General features: G+C 36.0%; 1 protein-coding gene across 1 annotated transcript; it reads left to right on the top strand.

Annotated features, from left to right (window-relative positions):
- The first annotated feature begins 6,149 nt into the window (after positions 1-6,149).
- Positions 6,150-14,099, top strand: LOC128237247 (coiled-coil domain-containing protein 28A-like). Its single transcript, XM_052952596.1, has 6 exons — positions 6,150-6,288; positions 7,648-7,791; positions 8,682-8,781; positions 9,970-10,030; positions 11,645-11,667; positions 12,611-14,099. The coding sequence occupies exons 1-6, from the start codon at positions 6,252-6,254 to the stop codon at positions 12,657-12,659; spliced, it is 414 nt and encodes a 137-aa protein (XP_052808556.1). The 5' UTR covers positions 6,150-6,251; the 3' UTR covers positions 12,660-14,099.
- The last annotated feature ends 1,267 nt before the right edge of the window (positions 14,100-15,366 follow it).

The following is a 15,366-nucleotide window of genomic DNA, read 5'->3' as shown; positions in this document are numbered from 1 at the left end:
TTGTTACAGTATTCTTTGAGGGGTACCCCATAATCCTCCTGCAGACATTTTAAACTATTTGAATTAAGATTCTGAGGGAGGGCCAAATGTCAAAGGTTGTGCCTCTTAGTTACGCCCCCTCTAACTTCAATTCTTGAATTTGCGCTTGCAGTTAAAATTCTGTTTAAAGCGGTACTCAACCATAAAGTCGTTAAGGCTACTGAATGTGTATAGCTGTTTTATAGAAAAGGGGCCTATGAACAGTGCAACTACGGGATGCTTTAACCGGCCCTACATTTTTCCGAAGCCCTTGAATGATGATAGAAATCTATTACATTTACCGTAATTTTTTTCTAACTTCGAAAATACGGTAACAATCCAATTGACGTGAGTTGTTCATGTGTTTTAGGCCGGTTTGCATTGACCGGTAAAAAGCAGTTAACCCCATCGGCACAGTGTGCATCAGCAGCATTATCGATTACTTATGGGTTAACTGTGACGCTGGCTGCATCGAAAGCAGTAACCACATACAGTGGTCTTTAGTAGCTGTATTTCCTTGGGGTTAACTGTGACGCTGGCTGCATCGAAAGCAGTAACCACATACAGTGGTCTTTAGTAGCTGTATTTCCTTGGGGTTAACTGTGACGCTGGCTGCATCGAAAGCAGTAACCACATACAGTGGTCTTTAGTAGCTGTATTTCCTTGGGGTTAACTGTGACGCTGGCTGCATCGAAAGCAGTAACCACATACAGTGGTCTTTAGTAGCTGTATTTCCTTGGGGTTAACTGTGACGCTGGCTGCATCGAAAGCAGTAACCACATACAGTGGTCTTTAGTAGCTGTATTTCCTTGGGGTTAACTGTGACGCTGGCTGCATCGAAAGCAGTAACCACATACAGTGGTCTTTAGTAGCTGTATTTCCTTGCGGTTAACTTTGTTGTTGGCTGTATCGAAAGCAATAACCACATACAGCGGTCTTTAGTAGCTGTATTTCCTTGGGGTTAACTTTGTTGTTGGCTGTATCGAAAGCAGTAACCACATACAGTGGTCTTTAGTAGCTGTATTACCTTGCGGTTAACTGTGACGCTGGCTGCATCGAAAGCAGTAACCACATACAGTGGTCTTTAGTAGCTGTATTACCTTGCGGTTAACTTTGTTGTTGGATGTATTGATGGCATTAAGACCCATATATACAGTTGTCTTCAGTGGCAGTATTACTTTTGGGTTAACTGATATGTTTGCTGTGTGAGAAGCAGAAACCCCATGCAGTATTCATCAATTGTTGTATTACCTCTGGATTAACTTTAATCTTGGCTATATTGAAAGCCGTAATCACATACAGCGATCTTTAGAGGCAGTATTTGCCTTGGGATTAACTGTCATATTGGCTGTGTGGAAGGCAGTAGCCCCATGCAGTGCTCACCAATGGCTGTATTACTTTGGGGTTAATAAGACGCAGGTAGTATCAATTACAAAGCCTTAAAACAATATGGCGATAATATGTACGGTGCAAAAGTTACAGGGGTCTGAATAGGGGCACAGACACGGCGCACGTCAGTTGCATCGGAACGACGTTAACAGCGTAAATGACGTCAAACTAGTATTTTTCAAGATACTCGCCGTCACTTAAGGAATGAAATGCGGAGCTGATGTCATTATCGGGGTATGAACGCAATTGGGCTGGTTAAAGTGTGTGGAGTCCGAAGGACTCCTCGCGTACTTTGAACAGCCCAATTGAGTTCATATCCCCGATAATGACATCAACCTCGCAATTCATTACTTATATTTTCACCAATAGTTCATTATTTAATTAAAAAACTGTTAAAAAATAATTCTTTTCAGTTAAGAAAACCTTACAGTAATCCTTTCTTACCCATTCTGTAAATCGAACGACCCGACTGTAACCGGAAACATTTTTTTCAAATGACGTCACAATAACGCGGGAAAAGATCAACCACTTGAAATCACTTTTAAACGTAAAATTGAATCACTTATGACAACACCACATTAAATATTATAAATTAACACTTTCTAAAATGTTGATTTATATTTACGGGGCCTGCTGACACAATACAAACAATAACAAGATCAATAGTGTTCATGTATATTGTTATGCTATGAATTGCGATCCGAACATATCCGAAGATGTTGAGTTCATCGATTGATAAACGCAATTGCCGAAAGGCAGTTCATTTCAGGAATGGAAGTCGAGGTGTAAATATACTAAATACACCGTTGGCAGCGTTGCATCCATTGGTGTCGGACTTCATTCCCCATAATCATTGAGCATTTGAGATGTCGCCGTGCCGTATAGGGTAATACGTCATTTCGAGAGAAACCCCTGTGGCACTGCCTACCCCTTATATGCGTGTGTGTGTGTTTGTGGTACGACATTAATAAAGAATGTTCAGGAAGGGTTAAACTTTCTTAAGGTTGTCGAAATAATGTTTGCTAAATTCTTCAAATTGTTAAATGGAGTGAACGGTTGTATAAATGACGTACATGTAGTTTGATTTAAAAGTTCCATTTCAATTTCATGAATTCTGTTGGTGAATGCATGGGATCAATGGCATTTTATTTCCATTCGTTCATGCAGTATTTAATTCAATTAACTTTTAATACAAAGAGATTTGCTTGTAAGCATTGCTTTAAACACGAAATCAATAAGTATCAATACGAGTTTAGTTTGTTTGAATTGATCATGCGTTTACGACCAGTGTGTTTTGTGATAAATAATTACTGACATTATATTATTACTGCGGTGATTGATGTAAGGGCAATTATTGTTTAAAGGTTACTAGTACAAGTGTATATAGAATTATAACAAGATTTTATTTTGTTTTCAAATTAGGAAATACATATAAGAAGCCCAAAACCAACATACATACGTACATGTGTATTAACTTGATACTTCACTGATTTCATTTAAACCATCATCATATGGCGACTATGAGTTAATTGCTAGATTGTCACCCCCTCTTTTTTTCGCCCCCGTAAATGTTATTGACTCAAAAATGCTGAACTAGGGTCTCTTTTTGCGTATCGATCCGGTACTGTCTGGGAACGGCGTTTATTCATTCCTACGGTGTCGATGTATAACATTCACATGTAAAAAAATGAGAATTGTTACGATCGTGTTCGTAGTAAGTCTAGAAACACATTGTCCCTTATGCAATAAGAAATAGCATGGACACATATAACACATATTCAACGTTGAAACAGTCATCTTAGAATAATAAAAAAAATAAAATGACACCCCGCCCCCATTAAAAAATGGATGAAAATCTAGCAATTAATTTATATTAACCTATGGGGGACTGGAAATTTTCGATGATATTCCTTTGTGAATCCGGAAGGAAGGGTAGTTACTAGAGACTTCATAATAAAAAACCCATGATATTATTGAAGTATGATGGACATTTTTTTATTACTATACATAATTATTTTGTCACTAAAGATGTGATAAATATATTGTTGTTAATTGTGTATATGAACACATGCATTCGTTTTTAATATGAAAAAAAAAACAACAACATTAGTAAGTTCTTTTCCAAAACATTTTTCCAAACAATAAATGCATGACGACAACTATTTCCAAACGATGAATACAAGACGACAACACATTCTTTCCAAGCCAAATGCATGATGACTACACAATATTTTTCCAACAATAAATGCATGATGACTACACAATACTTTTCCTACAATAAATGCATGATGACTACACAATATCTTTCCAATAATAATTGCATGGCGACAATTCAATATCTCCACAACAAGAAATGCATGACGACAAACAATATCTTCCCAAGAGTAAACGCATGACGACAACACAAAATCTTCCGAACAGTAAACGCATGACGACAACACAAAATCTTCCGAACAGTAAACGCATGACGACAACACAAAATCTTCCAAACAAGAAATGCATGACGACAACAATTTTTTTCCAAGCCAGTATTCATGGAGTTTATGATTAACCTTATTTTATGTTTTGCACAAAAGCTTTTTTTCATGATTTTAATTATAGGGCTTCATTGTTTGCAAAGCTTATTTACCTGATAAATATGCATTTTTATAGGGCTGTAAGTGTTGATATAGATATTTAAGTAAACAATATTTATTATTTTAGCGGGTTATACAAATAAAGTGCCACTTTTTATTCAAACCTGGTCGCAAATTAGTTTTCGGTTATTACGTATTTTAAAGGGGGAAAAGGTGATACGTGCAACTTGTGTGTCATAGTAAAAGTTTGCTGAATCTAAGGCAGTTCCAATGCCTTTTTTTTCACAAAAAAAAACAAGAATGTTTTTCATTTTAAAGACAATGGATTTTACATATATATAAGTGGTTTTCACCATGTTACACTTTGCGGTCGTAAACGTTTAATTGTAGTGAATACGTTGTTAAACTTTTAATTAAAAAAATATGTTGAGATGTTACTGTTTTAATAATGTCAAACTTATTGTAAAACATGTTTCGTAATGGTGGAAATATCACCATTGTACATGACCAATGGCCTAAAGCACAAGCGGACCCCAGGGGACCCCACCCCACCCTAAATCGACAAGCTACTTTTTATTTCAATGTTGGAGAAAAAAAGTAATAAAACACGCCCAAATGCACCATTTTGGACTACATATTGTTAAATTTTCTTGGGTGTGTGTGTGTGTGTGTGTGCGTGTGTGTGTGTGTGTGTGTGTGTGTTGGGGGGTACTCTTTAATCCCCCTGGCAACACTTTAAAAAAATAATGTTCGGTTCGGAGAAGAGATGCCTGTCCAAGTCAAAAGGTTATTCCCTTAAGTTACACCCCCTCTAAAGTCAAAACCTGGAACTGCACCATGTAAAGGGCTTATCAGAACTTAATGTGAATAGGTCACTTTGGCTATCAGCGAACAGATCGTTAGTCAAGTTAAGATTGAGACGTCACTAATTCAATCGGAACAGAATTGGCTATATATCCACGAAATATGATACATGTACACAGGAAGAAAAATGTCTTCCGAGCTTGCCGTAGATGGCTGGTCAATAATTATGTTTATAACAGCGTCGGTCATAAATGATATCATATTGAAAAATAAAGGAGTGTGTATATAGACATAAGTATCATCAGAGTATTTATTGTACGTTTATATGTATATGTTAATTTATGGTAAAGAATGAGTTAATTTTATGGCATATTTAAATTGCAAATACGCCTTTATTCTATATAAAATGGCCTTCAGTTAAGTGTTATGTGATTGATGAAAATATCACAGAGTCTCTCGAAAACAGCACATTGTAGACAATTTGACTGAGTGATCCACATCGTACTTTATTCTCTTTGAATAAATTAGAAAAGACAAATATTTTAATTCTTAACAAAGAATTTAAGGCTTTTTAAGACAAATATAATCTACCCTTGGTAAAGGATTAAGGCCATTGAATTTCTAAAAAATAATAGTTATTTGATAACGCTGTGTGCACAGTATAGATTTTTTTATAAGCATGACAGGCGCGTTGCTAGGGCCAATTTGGGATTACGCAGATCGATCATTGACCGTGGACCCCTTCACCCCCTTCCTTTTTTTTTTTTGGTATGACAAAAACTTCGACCTGTCAAAATTTCATTACACAACTGCGTATTTGCAAACGGTTAGCTACGCTCCTGGATGGCAAATAAATTAACCACTATTTTGTATCTCTTTGGGTGGGGGCGTAAGGACTTAATTCATAATTTATTACGGACGGTTCAGAACATCCAGAACATTTTACTAGCGCGCTACCGAAAATGAGTTGGGGTTTCACGGCCCTAGATTGTTGTTTAATTAAACATCTCCGACCTGAGGAATTTTGACAAAATAACCTCACTCTTTGTCCCAAGACTGTAATTATAAGCCGTTTGTCCAAATATCATACATTGATGGTACCCCGCTTTAGCCCATCCCCACTGAAGGATAAAACATGATGATAGTTGTATTAACTAATTAAAACACTGCAAAAACAGCGGACCTACATTTACATGCCCATAAACATGTATAGATTCATACAAGTTATAGAACAGTGCTCATGTCTGTTTACTGAGAATTACCTACATAATGGTTGAAAATACCACACGGGTCTTTGAAAAATGTTTCCTTCCCTCTGACCCATCTTTCGTGAACCAGTCATTGCCACTCTCAGTTATCGCCCTTTGAATGAAATTTGTCATTGGAAAAAACTTTCTCGATATAAATATCTTAGTTAATAGCTAACGGCATAATCACACGTCTCATCAAGTCTTCCTAAGCGGGATGGAGAAAAAGTCTGGAGATACAGAGAAAACAAATGGTTTGTTTTAATGCATTTATATCAAGAGATTGACTGTTAGGCGACAGAGGGTAATTTGCAAGTTTGTGTTTTTTCCTTTCTCTCAGTGATTGCGTATTCGAGAGGATGACTTTAGTTTTGGCAGGTCGTTATATTTTTTATTTTAGTTTGTCTCAGTTCAAATATTAAAGTTAGTATATTAAAAACGCTTAACTGATTCTAAATAAATATAATATCTAAGACTAAAGTCAAAATTTAGCAAAACATTTTTAGAATGAGGCAGGGCTTCCGTTAAAGGAAGTATGGAAGTATATAACTCCCTAAATGTGCCAAAACTTCCAAAATAGAGTCCTTGTAAGTATTAAAACTTCCCTGAAGTGAAGGCTTGGAAGTTAAGAATATCAAAACTTGGCGTCAATGGCTACATTTTCAATAAGTCTTGAAATTAAATATAAATTTTAAATACAAGTTTGTGAAGTTTGCAAGGTATAGTTATGAGTTATTTAACATTATAAGTACCTAGTTGGACAGCTGTGAAAAATTCTTTAGAGTTTCAATGGCATAAACTTCCATATTTCAGAGGAAAACTTCCAATATTCACTGTCAAGGAAGTTCATACTTCCAGTTTCAAATTTTTAATGGAAGCCCTGTGAGGTATTGTAGAGAAAGCCCCCATATTTTTGTGTTCTGATTTTGGGTACTCCATAGCCTAAACTGTTGTAAAGTGAACGATTTTCAACATAAAATGAACAGATTGGAAACCTTTAGTTTACTTTGACAAATGTTGGCACATTATTCCATTAATCAAAGATGTTTTATATGAAAATTTAACTAATTACTGCAAACAACCCCTAAAATATAATCTTAAAAAAACTTCAGATGTGTCCAGATTTGGGCCCTCAACAAGAACAGTTATAAGAAACAGTTTATACTTAACTTTTCTATGATACAGTCAAAATAGAAATAGCACTAGCTTAGATTTTGACAAGTTTTACTACAGTCAAACGAAAATCTCATTTTAGGCCCCCAATTAAATGTTGAGTGGGGGGAATATTTATTAGATGTATGTTTTAAACATACATTTAAAAGGAAAATAAAGATAGGATATGGTCAAAGCCAGGCCTTGAATTTTTTTTAGAGTCACTCTCACTGATTTGCCCTGTTGATAACTTGCAGGAATCAAGACTTGTGGACAATACAAACTTTAGTGTTCGATGATCTGTATGATCATTACAGCAACATCAGTAAGCTCAATATATGGAAAGATAACTCTCACAGTTACAAATACTTAAATATGACAGAGTTATCTATCTTAGGTTATCATCTTCAACATACCTGGTCTAATCATACGACTAAATAATATTTATATTTCGCTTTCAGGGCAGGACCACCCCACCCCATCAGTTAACGAGAGGCCCTGCAAGGAGCACTCATTCCTCACAGATGTGGCAGATGTGCGTGTCATGGAGCAGGGCCTCCTACAACTTCTTGAGGACTTCCACTCTGGAAAAATACAGGCTTTTGGTATATATCTCAGTTATGGAACAGGGGTTTTAGCCAGCATGATAGTCCTATATAATACGTGTAGGCAGTATCAGTCAGAGATGGTAGGGTTTGAGCCAGGTTTTAAGAAGGAATGAGTGCTGCAGAAATGGGACAGAATGCTAAGGGAGAAAGGGTAAAAATGTCAGGCTGGGAAGAATTGAAACATAATGACAGAAAACTGTGCCATTTGAATTAATATTAGGTTTCAACTGCCAAATTAGTCATGTTTGTATGAATTTATAATCATATTTCATATTCATATTTAAAATTTTAACTTACTATTAAATTGGTTATCTTAAGCATTTAATTCTCTGAAGGCAGGAGGGTGAACATGCTAGTCTAACTCCTTAACTCTCATTTAAGCCAAAACTCTAGATGGTGAAAACATATTTGTTTGGATATAATATATGTACATGTTTTATCAAAGAAAATGTTGGGTTCTCTCACTGACATACTGACATACTGCCATTGGTAGCCCAAGATTTTTTTTTTGATGGTGCGCTCAACTTGAAAATAATTTTAATAAAATAAGAAAACTTGTTGATTTATGAATGAGGGCTCTATTTCTCTGAAGTTTTGTTCTACATTTTATCATTTTTTTTTATTAATACATAAGTTTCTTAGATGAAAGTCTACTCTCCCTAAAGCTGGAAATGTCATTACCTTACACAATGGTTTCATTTTGTTGGATAGTAGCAGGGTACCGGTAATTGCTGAAAGTTGTTTTTTAGGGATCCTGTCAAATCAGACTTAAAGGGAAGCAAAAAGTAGCGAGGTCAACAAACACTAATAGTTTGTGTTCAACAAACACTAATTATTTATTTTAACCTTTCTACCTGATATTTTTGAAAAGCTGTTTCATTTTTTAGGTGGCACAAACATGTTTGATAGAATGAACGAGATCCGCGAGAAGCAGGAGAAGTTGGCTCAGCTGCATTTCGAGCAGGATTTACAACAGGATATGAGAAGGTTCGTAGTGATGAGTATATATGACTGTAACATTCAGGTATGTGAAACTTCAAAAAATTTGACCAAAACTTCCAAAATTAAGACCATGGAAGTACAGAACTTCCATTATTTTGTACCAAACTCTTAAAGATGAAGGCTTTAAAGTTCAAAATATCAAAGCCTGATGTTAATGTTACTTTTGTGGTTGCTTGTGCTTAAGTCAAGATATCAAATGATTTGTTTATAAAAAACAACACTGTTCAAGTCTTGTGGTGTTGACACGATTAATGCCTCAGTCACATTTGGTGTGGCGGCTGTAGGGTCTGAAATTCTTACAGCCAATAGCAATTAAAGGGCTTCTGCAGCATTCCTACGTCACATACATAATGTTATGGTTTCCGAACGGCTAATTTTTAATTTGTAGAGAAAGAAAACCTGAGGCTGCTGTTTGGCCTTAAGAAATGACAAACACTTGCCTAAGGGCTTCCCTGCAGCCACCTTAGAATTTTGACAAAAAAAAACCCTGGTATATATTCATGTAACTGCTTCATGCAAGGCGCAGACTGCCACAGGGGCCATACATATGGCGTGCGACCAGCGTAGGAGAGTTGTGCGTTGATTTGTATTGCCCACAGGGTGTGCCACATACGGTTACCAAAGAGCTGCCCTAGGGCGCCTGTGGAATTCCTGCGGCTGCTTCGATTTTTTTTGGTCTGCAAAAGTCTATTGTAATTCATAAGACCCTAGGCAAGACACACAGCAAACGCAAAGCATTGTATGGTCACTGTGGAACCCCTCAAAGGCATGGCTTCAGCATGTTGATTGCTATGGCGAACGTAGAAATGAAGAAAGTTATAACTGTGCACTATAATCCTATGGTGACCCTAAGGGCCTGTAAAAAATAGGGATATGCCCTTTGGTAGCATTGCAGACACAGCAGATCTTCTGCGGCTGCCATAATTATCTCTCCATTTCAAGGGCCTAAGCAGTAGAGTTAAGATTATTGAAGTTACGACTAAAATCCTTCATTGAAACGGGCCTCAGATGAATGATCGGTCTAACTAGTAGAAACTTGTAATGTTGGGGGTTTTGACTTTGCTTTTATTACAAAATGAGGCATCATGATTCACTCTGAATGTATTAAGATAATTTATTTGGTATAAATATTTACCTGGTTATGATTAATTCCTTGCTTGTTTTCATTTTCAGGATGGCTTCGGAAGAGGCAAGAACAAGAAACTATGAAAATATCAATAAAATGATTGGAAAGGTATGGAAACACTTTGTATCAATTATGAAAATCAATATTAAAAATAAGATTGCAAGGTATGAAATTATTATAAGTCAGTTGTCGAAATTAGCACAAGCCCTACACTGGTAAAATGCTTTTCGGGCTTGCTCAAATTCAGAATTTTATATAGCAGGGCTTTTTCAAAAATTTGATGACAGCAGTAATATAAGAATTCGGGCCTGTTCATATAAAAGTCTAATTTAGATGACTTAGAAGTTCGTAATTTTTTTTAAATATAATGATATCATTGACAAGCTATGGAATTACTAAAAGTTTCACAGATTGAAATGTACATATAGTTCTATGTTTACCTTTGTTTGAATTATATTTTATTTTATTTTATTTTAGAGCTTAAATAGAGATAAATGTTTGTTTCGTGTCACAAAAAAATCATTTAGAATATTCAAAGTATTTTGACATATTGGGAATGGTCAGGGATATTTTAACCTTTAATTTGATGATGTCACATTCATCCTATATTTATGCCCCCTTTTGAAAAAAGTGGGGTATATTGTTTTGCACATGTCGGTCGGTCGGTCGGTCGGTCGGTCGGTCGGTCTGTCTGTCTGTCGGTCGGTCGGTCGGAATACCAAATGGTTTCCGATCAATAACTTGAGAACGCTTTGACCGAGGGACCTCATACTTGGTATGTGTATTGGTCATCACCAGCAGATGAACCCTATTGATTTTGAGGTCAGTGGGTCAAAGGTCAAGGTCAGTGTGACCTTTACATGAAAAACGGTTTCCGATCAATAACTTGAGAACGCTTTGACCCAGGAACCTCATACTTGGTAGGTGTATTGGTCATGACCAGCAGATGAACCCTATTGATTTTGAGGTCAGTGGGTCAAAGGTCAAGGTCAGTGTGACCTTAACATGAAAAACGGTTTCCGATCAATAACTTGAGAACGCTTTGACCCAGGGACCTCATACTAGGTAGGCTTATTGGTCATGACCAGCAGATGAACCCTATTGATTTTGAGGTCAGTGGGTCAAAGGTCAAGGTCAGTGTGACCTTTACATGAAAAACGGTTTCCGATCAATAACTTGAGAACGCTTTGACCCAGGAACCTCATACTTGGTAGGTGTATTGGTCATGACCAGCAGATGAACCCTATTGATTTTGAGGTCAAAGGTCAAGGTCAGTGTGACCTTAACATGAAAAACGGTTTCCGATCAATAACTTGAGAACGCTTTGACCCAGGGACCTCATACTAGGTAGGCTTATTGGTCATGACCAGCAGATGAACCCTATTGATTTTGAGGTCAGTGGGTCAAAGGTCAAGGTCAGTGTGACTGTAAGCTGAAAAAAGGTTTTCTGATTGTCCATATTTTTTTAATGCATGCACAGATGATTGGGATTGATGTATAAATGTTTGTATAGAAATGATTTTCTTTTATGTTACTATTTTAGTTGGGCATTTATTTGCCTTCTTAAGTTATCATAAGTAGATGACCTGCCTCATATGCATCCAATGACAAATCAGCTGTCATTTCAGTCCATGCATATTTCATTCAATTGTCCAAATATTTCTGGCAACTTGGCGCTCAGGGGGCATAATGTTTGACAAACATCTCTTGTTATATTTTCAGCTCCAAGATCTCAGCACATCAATGTATCCTTTCTAGCCAGTATTGAGGTCTGTTGAGTGTCATGAGCTGTTATGAAATTATCAGGAATCTTTAGTTGTGTAAAGAATGACCCTTTTTCAGGTACAGTATACAATAGGAATACATCAAGGGGAATAAAAACTACAGAAAATTAAAAATCGAAAACAAAAACCAATCCAAAAAAGATATTTGCATGTTAATTAAATAAAAGATGACATGAATAAAAATTCAATGCTTAAAAATGGATTGAGTGAGCGGAGCGAATGAGCCCTTCTTTATCATTAAGATTTTAATTCAGGTCATCTGACTGACTTAGAATACAACCTTATTGGCTGACACATTGTCAATGCAAAATCTGATGCAGGGATTGGGTATCGGATGAATGGCAGGAGGCAGATCTTTAAACACCCACGAAAGTTGAAATTCTGAATGATTAAGCCTAGTACTTATTGATAATTTCATTGGCTGTAAATGTAGGGTGTATTCTTAAGTAAGTTAGCAATTTGTTTATAATATTAAAACATACATACAACAAAAGAAAAAAAGTATATGTTAAATACAAAATTACAGATTGAGAATAAGTAACCGGCCAAAAGGTCCTACAATTGTGACGTTGTCAGCGAAAATTAGTCAGTGTCAGGAAAATGATCCTAACATTTTTCCAGGTATTGTACCTTCAAAGAGGGCAACAATAGCTATTTTAAATATGAAGTATTTCTCTTATTGATTTTCACATATTGTTTAAAGTTAATTTCTAGTCATATCCCTTTAAGTAACGTTTTTGTCGTCAACATGAATACCTCATGACTAGACTCATTTTCGCAAATGATGTCACAAGAAACTAGTGTAAAATATTTTTAAATGCATCAAGTATTCTAGAGGCTCTTGTCTCACATAACCTTGAAAGAGAAAAATACTAGCACATTTATGTCTTTAACTTATTCCCAGACAGCAAGTCCAAAGAAATCAGGTATATGAGAGTCATCATAAGAAATGACAGGGCTTCACCCAATGCTCGGCCAACTCTTCACGAAGCTGCTTCCTCTTGCGGTACCACACACATACTCAATAGTCGTGATATAGTTTTGCAGGCTGCAGAGGTATTGTCTCCTGACTGTCAAGGGAAATTTTCCTCTTAGGAATTAGGAACAAAGGAAAGTTACCATAATGTTAACATGTTTTATCAATATGTGTTATAATGCTTGTAAACATATCTTTTTTTTCCGACTTGTATGCAAAATCCGCATGTATGTTAAAATGATTTTTGAACTGTTGACCTATTTTGTATATAATACTTTTCAAATTTTAATTAATTTTTTTACAAATTAGATTATTAATCATTTGAAGATATACACTACTACATTGTTCAAGAAGCAACAGAAAGGAATCATTCATGATCTGTAAATTTCTTGTAACTAAGTTAGGGTTTTAATGACATCTGAATGCCTTTTGCTCAATCAAGCGGCAAAAAGATATTCCACATTTCTATTGTGATTGGTTTTCGTCTGTCATCACAAAAGGTAACAATAATGCATCCATGTCACACTGATTAGAGGCGGATCCAGGAAAGACATCAGTTGGGTGGGGGGCGTAAATTGGGGGCATAACTTTTTGACTTTGACTGAAAGTGTTGGCAGGGGGGTTTGGGGCTACTCACCCAAGTAAAATTTCGAAATATCTGAAAAGGTACATTTTGCGGGTTGTTTATTTCTTTTTTTTCCTTTATTGAAATAAAAAGTAAACTTGGTTAAATTATGGTTATACAATATACAACACAGTGTAGTGTCTTGGAAGGTCTTGAGAACCTCTAGGGAGATGTTAAGCTTGCTGATTGTTTTGATGATTCATTATGTTGAAGTAAAGCAGCAGGTCTTTTCATTTTTTTAAAATTATATATCATTATCCCCTATGGTGTCTCATTGCAGGGTCCAGTAATGTTAGAAGGACCTGTAAAGGAGGCTCAGCTTTGAGATTGTTTTAATGGTTGAGTATCTTGAAGGAAAGTGAGTTTTTTTTAAAATATAACTGTCCCCTATGTCAGAACACATGGTAATCTAAGTGTTTTGTCCTAGAAGGCCTTGAGAACCTCGATGGAGATGTTAAGCTTGGTGATTGTTTTAATCATTCATTTTGTTGAGTATCTCATAATCTGGAAGTAAAGCAGCAGGTCTTTTTAGTTTTTTGTTTGTTAAATATCATTGTCCATCATGGGTGTCAGACCACGTGGTAATCTCAGTGATGTGTCCTGGGATGTCTTGAGATCTTAAGGGAGCTCAGCTTGGTGATTGTTTCAATGATGAGTTTTAATGATGCATTATGTTGAGTATCTTGAAGTAAATCAGCTTCTCAGTGCAGGGTCCAGGAATGTCTGGATAATCTTGAGGGAGAAGCTCAGCTTGGTAAAGTCTTTATTTTCTTTATTAAACATTTAACAATATTGGTTTGTGATTCATCACATTTACAATAGGATTTATGAAGTAGAGATCGAAGAAATTAATGAAGTATTATGGTCTACTTGATGGCCTCTTTAAACTAACTGGAAATATACATGTAGTTTCTTTGTGAAGTGATTTAGATGTCTCAGAATTTGATCTATTTGTCACAATGTTTAAGATGTCACAGTTGTCTGTCGCATATGTCAGATCAGTGTGTCCTTATGTTTAGACATTATGCTTTATATCTTTCACACCTTGTAATCCCTTTTCGATGGGAAAATATAGGTTATTCACTTATACTTCATGTCACATATTAAAAGATGAACAGGGCTGTCACTAGTGACTTCTCCCTCCAGTAAAATTAGGGAGAAGTGAGGAGCATAATTTAAAATGTAATCGACACAGATAATGATTACATATTTTTATTGTCAAAACATCAGCACTGCTAACAACTCAAAGGTGAAAACCATTTAAGATATGTATGATTATTTCAAACAATGATAATATAAAAAAGTTACATACGAATGAAAACAGTCTAACAGGTATACATATAAATAGATTTGTTCTATACTGCCACATTTTACAAGATACAACTTTCCTCTTTCTCTGCCTTCCACTTGGCTAGAGCATGACTAAAGACAAAGTCTTTCATGGCTGGTCCATCCTCTGAGATGCGCATCAAATCGTCCAATGTCTTACAATTAATGGATGTCTTGCAGTTAGACTTGATGCGGTTCTGTGTGCTTAATCCACGTTCACATTGGACACTTGTCATAGGAATTACAGTACAACCCTTCAATAACATGATCATTTTTGGTAAGTCCTTGGATTTCATCAGAGCATTTAACACATTTAATATAGTTGATCTGCTGTAACTGCCCTTCACTAAACGCTTGTACATCTGGTACTCTGTTGCAGTCTCTGCTTTGTTGGGTAGGTGGGACTCGAAGTGTTCAATTAGTTGTTGAAGTTCCTCAACACCGTATTTTGTAACTGAATCAGTTGCACAGATGTTTTCTGGGATGAGGACTTCATTGAATTGGGTGACATGGTTCCAAACAGCTATGTCACAATCAACCATAATATTATAAATGATGCAATGAAATAGAATTTCAATAACTCTGGTTGAACGTACAATTACTACTTCGAACATGATTTGTTTTTTGCTTTGTTGAATGTCACAATGACATAGCGGTGAAATGTTGTGTTAAACTCAATAAGTATTTCATTTTAACAACTAACGCATCTCGTTAAACGGCGTATCAGGTA

The sequence above is a fragment of the Mya arenaria genome, chromosome 6 (genome assembly GCF_026914265.1).
Source record: "Mya arenaria isolate MELC-2E11 chromosome 6, ASM2691426v1".
In the NCBI taxonomy this organism is placed as follows: domain Eukaryota; kingdom Metazoa; phylum Mollusca; class Bivalvia; order Myida; family Myidae; genus Mya; species Mya arenaria.
Note: the sequence above shows the minus strand (reverse complement) of the source record. Positions and strands in the feature narration are given on the sequence as shown.

Bases quoted from the DNA above. Each gene is read 5' to 3' on its own strand.
- LOC128237247 (XM_052952596.1), top strand. From the start codon at position 6,252: ATGGAGAAAAAGTCTGGAGATACAGAGAAAACAAATG. The intron at 8,782-9,969 runs GTTCGTAGTGAT...TTTCATTTTCAG, and splicing joins TTACAACAGGATATGAGAAG to GATGGCTTCGGAAGAGGCAA. The intron at 10,031-11,644 runs GTATGGAAACAC...TTATATTTTCAG, and splicing joins TCAATAAAATGATTGGAAAG to CTCCAAGATCTCAGCACATC.